Raw genomic sequence first — 7884 nt, 5'->3', positions numbered from 1 at the left:
CCCCATTCAGATGCTCGGCTTGAACTGCAGCAGATCGTCTTGACCATGTCAACATGCCTAAATACATTAAGTTGATGCCATGTGATTGGCTGATAAAAAAATTGTGTTAACAACAAGTAGTTGGACAAGTGCACCTAATTAAGTGGCCGGTGAGTGTATATTCATTTGTTCACTTAAAGCCTTAAATGCCACATGAAGTCAGAAAAACTACTTTTCAAACTCCAGATACATACATAATACAATACTCATAATCTCTTTGAAATCTCAGCACAGAGTCTTACCATAGTGATGTCCTGGACGCAGGGAGGCGTCAGCAGATGTTACACAGCTAAGTGAAGCCTTGCTGGGGCTTGGCGTGGCCGCAGGTCCCCCTTGCAGCTCTGATCTAGTGTTCTGCAGGAGAGAGAGAGCGGATCACTCACACACAGAGCACAAACCACCTGCTCTGACCCACTGTGCCAAACATTACCAGTGCTCAATGCCAGGACAGACTTATAGCAGTGTGCTCAAACAGCAATAGTCTTGCATAGAAGGATGCTATTGACTTTTGAATTCAATAATTTCCTAATATTCCTTAGGCTTAGTCCCTTATTTATCAGGGGTTGCCACAGCGGAATGAACTGCCAACTATTCTGGCATATGTTTTATGCAGGGATGCCCTTTCAGCCACAACCTAGTACTGGGAAACATCCATACAGTCTCACGCTCATACACTACGGCCATATTATTTAATCCAATTCACTTATAGCTCATGTCTTTGAACTTTGGGGGAAATCCACACTAACAAAGGGAGAACATGCAAACCCCACACAGAAATGACAACTGGTCCAGTCAGACTCAAACCAGCAACTTTCTTTTTGTGAGGCGACAGTGCTAACCACTTAGCCAGCCGACTTCTTGAATTCTTTTTTTTATTTAATTTTTAAACATACACTGATGTGTTATTACATGTTTGGATAAAATATATGTCATTAATAAACAAAATTTTTTTGAACATTATTTTTATATTTAGTAAAATAACCAAAAAACTAAAGAGTTAATAGATATTCCACTCACTGATTTCTTTTCACAGGTTTTTGAGTTTTAAAGGAATTCTCAGTTGTATTTTATTAAATAATTAATGTTGTCGCAGATGTTGACGCAATTCCTTAAAAGAAAAAATGACTAGTCAGATGTTGACCTAATTTACCAGAATGATGGTTACTCTGGATAACACACGCCTAATTTATTACATTTTAGCCATTTAAATATATATATTTTTTGTTATATTAATCTAGGATGTTGGTACTTTGGCAAGTCTGACAACAATTACAAAACGTCTGAAACTAAATCAGACAAATTGTTTCTCATATTATTTCTAGGCCAATGTTTGTTTGTTTTTAACATATAAAAACAGCCAAACACAATTTTTAAGAATGTTAATAACTTGTTAACATTTTCTAAACGAATGTACACTTTGTCTCATTACCGTGCTGACAGTAGGTTGTGCTTATGCGTTTGTTTAGGTAAACAAACCACTAAAGCAATACAATGCATACGAATCAGCTGCAAAGTTCACTGACATCTTCACGAACACTGTCTGCAAATAATTAAACAGTTATAACAAAAGCAAACATAGTTAAACAACGTCTGTAATACTTTAACAACAACTTGTAACTATGTCAGTGGCATATAAATAATTAACAATTGCCTCATTCGGATGTGTTTGAATGTAGCTTGGTTGCTAAATATTACAAAAATCCCCGTTATACTGTTGGAAGCGATGATGCAACTTACCACATTCAAGGTGAAACACAATTAACCTTGTACTTCCATCTCTGGCATTAAACACAACAAAGGTTTTTACGCATTGCAGTGTTTTCGCTGTTTTTGTACTTTTGGGGGGGCTTCAGCCCCTCTGTGGCCACTGATACTCCAACATATCTTGAATCCGCAAACACATCTGGGCACGTAGGTATATAAAACTACAAAGACCAAGGACCACATTTCCACGAACGAGTCCATGAAGGGATTTGTAGTTTTTATATTAAACAAGACCCATTAGTCACAACGCAAGCAGAGCCACTCCGAAACTACATTTCCCAAAACTCCAACAAACCCGGAATTCAAGTTCCCGTAGTCCTGGCCGTATGTACAGCCTGTTTCCTGCAGCAGAGGAGAAGGAGGTGGTGTCGAGAGACTGGCAAGATTCAACAACATCGCAACCTCAACCAACACCACTATACAATGAAATTATCATCAATAATACCCGTTCCCGAACTGCACTACTTCACCCTCCTGCTGGTATGTGGCTGAAAAATCGCGCGCTCTTTCAGTAACACACTTCTCGCAGGTTCACTTGTAATTGCTAACTCATATAACGCTAGCAATTTAAGAGGGTTAATGCACTTGGATGTGATGCTCTTGATTAGCATCGTTATTTCACAGGAAGGTCTACTTATTTGGAGCAACGGACGACCGTAACTGTCACTTCTGAATGTCCCCGTAGATTTAATGGCCTGTGCTGAATGTAGGTTAGCCACAGAAAGTGCAAGAGATCTGGCTAATGTGGCTAACCAGCTATTAGAGTTGTAGTCATGATGCAGCTCAAAGTATGGGACGTTTAGAGAGTTTATAGGCGGTGGGAGAACTATTCAGATTTAATGCAAAGCCACATTTGGATATAATCATGCCAACGGACATTGTGATTTTTAGTGTTTGCAATCAAACTGTGAGCCACCAAATCATACAAACTTTAATCTTTAAGACTTTTTAATACAACTTCAAAGGGCCAGGATAACGTTATGTTTGGCCCTAATTTATATAATAACAACGAAGGTATTGTTATGTATGAATAAGAAAACAGTCAACAGTCAAGTGTTGGAATCATGTTGGATGTTTTACATGTTAAATGCAACTTGTTTATATTGCGAACAAGTGATTGTAGGGCTGACATGTATGCTTCTCATTCATAGCTGCAAAGTTGCGCAGAAAGAGCCTATTTAAAACAGAAAGTCCTTTAACAAGCGAATGAAGCGCTTGAAATAATTTTTTACAATAGAAGACAAACAGTATCCAGCTGTCAGCTGTGATCTTTATAGTCCTAGAGTAAAGAGAGGGATATTTGTAGATTCATTTCTTCCGACTTCACAGTGAAGGAACCGGTTGGTGAACTGTTCTGTTGTGGCTGAATCCTATTGGCTGTCAACGCGGAAATGACTCGTTCCGCTCAGTTCAGCTGAACATGATGTGAAAGCCACAGCAGCGGTGGGCTTTGCTGCAAATGTGACACTTTTTAACCAGCTTTCAGTTGCTCTTTGCTTATATTTTGTTAGCATATGCTCTTAAATATTGTATTTCTCTTTTGAGACATGAATATTGTCCTATAGCAGTGTGGTGACTGACTATTGACATTTAGGGGGTTAGCTTAGTTTAATAGTTTTTAATGAGCATTTTAGTATGAGTTTAGTATGACTTAAAATACTTGTATCCAAACTCATTTGATGTCTTGGTTGTTTTGATGTCATAGTTTTGTGCACAGTTCATTCTTAAATACAGAAATATTAATGCAAACTCATTTTGTTGGATAAGAGTATATTACAGTGATAAGCAATATTGATTTCAAACAGTTTTTGTTAATATTTCAACACAACTTTGGTGACGTTATTTAAAGTCTTGTCTGTAGGGTTGTGAGGCACATTTGAGCCAGGGCTGCAGGATATTGGGAAGAAAACTGACATTGCAGTGTTTGGTTTTTCTGCTATACAATTATTTTGATAAGAATATATTTTCGCTAGATGTCTTGAATAGCTTCATTTGGAAAGACATAATCATTTTAGAGTAATTAGGATGATTTTGTAAGGCAGAGCATCTGTATTAAATATAATAAACACATTATTAGCATAGATAAATAGAATAAAGCGAGAAGAAACAATAATGCTTTATGGTTTTCCGGAAAGTCTTAACTGCATTCAGGTACAGAAAATGAATGATCAAATAAAATAAAATAATCAAATCAAAAAAATAAACAACACTGTGTAGTCTTCATTGTATAAATGATTGCAAATAATCTTTAAGGCTACAAACATTATTTCTTATACACAAATGATTTGAGTTTGTTTGCTATAGTCACAAGCCTTAATAACAAGCAAATGAAAACTTTTACTCTTAAATTTTACAATGACATTCCACAATGTTCTGAATTGTAGTTTCTGGTCAGTTATAATCCCAATTTGACATTGCAAATTCTGTGATGTGACAATTGAAGATTGAACATGCACTCATTGCGGCATTGATGCTGAAACAAATAGTTTCTTATTGATATATTGTGCAGCCCTTATCTGAGCATTAGTTGATGAGTGCGTTTTGAGATTGGGTGGCTTTAACCAGACTAACATATTTAAAGTCTTACATGTGTCAAGAGACATTGATCTTTATTTATTATTTCTGTAAAAATTTTTTTTTGATATTTAGATTGAACTGTGCAGGATCTTTTGATTATGAAACATTGATTGTCAGAGTATTATAAAATAATACATACATGAAGTGCTCACCCAAACAGTACATTTACTAAATGTAAAACTATTGTTTAGGGGATGTTCTTAGTCATTTGAGATTAAATTGGACATCTCATCCCTCACACTCAGCCTCCATTTTGAATTCTTAAACGTCATTTTACAGCCTTAAGCCATTGATATGAGGGTGATGGAGAGTTAAAGAATGTAAATTACTTGTGGGTTTCTCAACAGTGTTTGGTATCAGCATCTTATCTAATAGTGAAAGTGTAAGTTTAACTTATGAACAGTGCTGTGATTTTTCTTGTTACTGGGAAATATCTTGTAGTGTTCTAATTTTAAAACAAATTAACAAATGAAATATGCTTCAAATGATCATTCATAATATATTTAAATATGCACTTTAATGGCAAAACAAGATTACATAAAGAATACAGCCAAAATATCAAAACATAAAACCCTTAAACATTTTAAAGTATAAAGAAAAGCCATATATGCAATAATTGGCACATGTGAATGCTCCATGATTACACATTGTAGAGCATGCACTATCCAATCAGAATCAGGCATTCAGCAGCCTGTAGTTTAAAAACATTCATTAATTTTCTGGTCAGCTTAGTCCCCTTATTAATCCGGGGTCACCACAGCCAACTTATCCAGCGAGTTTTACGCAGCGGATGCCCTTTCAGCCGCAACCCATCTCTGGGAAACATACACACACACACACACACACACACACACACACACACACACACACACACATACAAACTACTGACAATTTAGCCTACCCAATTCACCAGTACTGCATGTCTTTGGACTGTGGGGGAAACCGGAGCAACCGGAGGTAACCCACGCGATCGCACAGAGAACATGCAAACTCCACACAGAAACGCGAACTGAGCAGAGGCTCGAACCAGCGACCTTCTTGCTGTGGGGCAACAGCACTACCCACTGCTTCAACCTAGTTTAAAAACATACACAAGTAAATGCTATTAAGAATAGTATATAACTATACGAATAATGGTAAAAAAATAATTGTTCCAATTCTGTTTGAATACCAGATTGCCAGATACATGATATTCCATCTGAAAAAAAATTGCCAGTCACAATTCACATAACCTGAGAGAGCAGATGGTATGAAATGCAGTGTTCATAATAAACAGATTGTTACACAGAGCATTCCAACAACATTTTTTTCCTATTGGTTGTTGTTTCAGAATATGCTATTTTGACTTGTAAATTCATGTTGCGTCATGGGAAAGTAATTTCAAGCTACGCGCTGCTTTCCAACCTGTCCTCACTTACCATCTTTATCTGTGTGATGTCATCAGAAGAACTAGCGACTAACTTTAAGAAATAAGAATGTAACTGTATAATTACCACAGAAGTTGTGAGCTTTGCTGTCTTAAAAATGAATAGAAGGGAAATAAATTGATATGCTATATTTTAAAATGCCCTAGATGCAACATTAGTTGTTACTAAAACAACTAAAATGAGTTGTTACTAAAAGGAAAATTTACAAGTCAATTCTAATCCAAATGCCCATTGTTAATTATGAATAATAGGAGTGGGACAGCTCACAAAATTGTCTGTTTGGTTTGTTTCATAATTCTGTGGTCACATTTTAGGTTTGAATTGGTTTACATTGTAAAAAAATCCGCTATTGTAACATTTAAATTAAATCACACATCAGCATAAAATACATAGCACTGTAATCTGCCGTTTACAGTATTTAAAAAAAAAAAAAAAAAAAACAGTTATTTGTGTGTGTGTGTGTGTGTGTATGTATGTATGTGTATGTATATATATATATATATATATATATATATATATATATATATATATATATATATATATATATATATATATATATATTTATATATATATATATATATATATATATATATATATATATATATATATATATATATATATATATACACACATCCACTTATCAAAGTTTTAATATTAGTCTTTTGTTGTCGATTAAAGAAAGCGCATTATGATTTATGACGAAAATAAAAATAAATTCTCCCATGAATTTATACTTTTACTTTAGACTCCGACATAGGCAACTGTTAAATATGGGTATTCTGACATTAGGCACATTAGGGTTGGGCGATGTCGACCAATTTGTACTATGTCTAATGTGAAACATCGCAATGGACGATGGCATCGTCTTCATAGGTGGAGGTGAATTAATTATTTCTGAATGATTAACTAATTCATAATAAATGAATTATTTGTAGCCTACCGTTTCAACTACCTGACCCGCATGGTCTTTGTTTTACCCATAAACAAATTATAAATAAATAAACATAACTTACACACACATGACTACCTGTCAATCCTTGTCAGTAAAAAAGACCAACCAACAGTATCTGAGGTTTTCACTAAAATTACTAAGTACAAGTGTGAAAGTAAAAGTCTAAAGCAGTGTACTGATGCTGTGACACGTTATCTGATAGATTCAAAACACAGAAGAGTCGTTAGAGACTAAATTAATTAAATATCACGTTTGTGAGATGCAATCCAGCAGTACATCCTTGATAAACTGTCCGACGTGCACTGCTCTTCTGGAGCTCAGACAGCGCATGACAGTGTGTGTGGCTGTGTCTGTCTGTGTGTGTGTGGTCACATGATGTGTGTTTTCAGCGGACAGAGGGATGTTCAGAAATGCTAGGTAAAACATGGTGTGGATGTGGATCATTTTTGTTCTAAAATGTTATTTTAATACTAAGACGTATTAGTGTAAACGTGGCCTAAGTGTGTATTTTTTGCAAGCAGTTTTGCTAGGTGCATGGCGGGGCGAAGGATCGGCATCGTGTTGTCTATTGGCCATCGGCGATGGACGATGGCATCATCTATCGGCCCAACCGTAATGCACATGTATTCTGCCTATATGTTGGAACACAAGATGATGTTTAATTTAAAAAGCACTTGTGAGCGGTGAGAAATAAACATTATAAAAGTTAAACTGGGATGGACAGAATAGACTGCGATGGGTTGAAACCATATTAATACACCAACAAACTCCTTCAAGCGGATATGAAAGAGAGAGAGAGAGAAAGCGATGCAGTCGACCAGTTTCCATATTGTGGAATCACATATTCCAGTCAGATACCAAAACACTCAGTTTCCTATTAAATTGTTTAAAAAAAAACTGTGAATCACACAATACACAAGCATAACTGAACCGTAACAAGAGAACCAAACTGGGGTTTTTTTTTTTCACAAACCGTCCCATTGCAAATGAATACCTTGACATCAATGTCAAAATGATGCTGCCAAAATCAGGTTCATTTTACCAAGTCTGAATCCAGCATTGCTGTCCGTTGGTTCATACAGTGATTAATGTTCCACCAATGAACTAAAACTTTTTTTTTTTTTT

The 7884-nt window shown here is 35.7% G+C and overlaps 2 protein-coding genes across 7 annotated transcripts in view; one reads left to right on the top strand and one right to left on the bottom strand.

Moving 5' to 3' along the window:
• The window catches only part of invs (inversin), a 60715-nt gene extending 58781 nt beyond the window's left edge, over positions 1-1934 (bottom strand). For all 6 annotated transcript variants that reach the window (XR_012391331.1, XR_012391332.1, NM_152970.1 and 3 more), the window contains 2 exon segments: positions 1777-1934; positions 282-393 (listed from right to left, as the gene is read on the bottom strand). Coding sequence is in view for 4 of the 6 variants with exons in the window: in NM_152970.1 (NP_694502.1) it covers positions 282-284 (3 nt within the window). In the remaining 2 variants the exon portion in view is untranslated.
• A 221-nt stretch (positions 1935-2155) lies between these two features.
• erp44 (endoplasmic reticulum protein 44) overlaps positions 2156-7884 on the top strand; it is a 25225-nt gene continuing 19496 nt past the window's right edge. Inside the window, exon 1 of the mRNA NM_200892.1 lies at positions 2156-2283. Within this exon, the coding sequence (NP_957186.1) occupies positions 2227-2283 (57 nt within the window). The 5' untranslated portion in view covers positions 2156-2226. The remainder of the gene's footprint in view (positions 2284-7884) is intronic.

This window comes from Danio rerio, chromosome 16 (genome assembly GCF_049306965.1).
Source record: "Danio rerio strain Tuebingen ecotype United States chromosome 16, GRCz12tu, whole genome shotgun sequence".
NCBI classification, from domain to species: Eukaryota; Metazoa; Chordata; class Actinopteri; order Cypriniformes; family Danionidae; genus Danio; species Danio rerio.
This window is presented reverse-complemented; position numbering and strand designations above follow the sequence as displayed.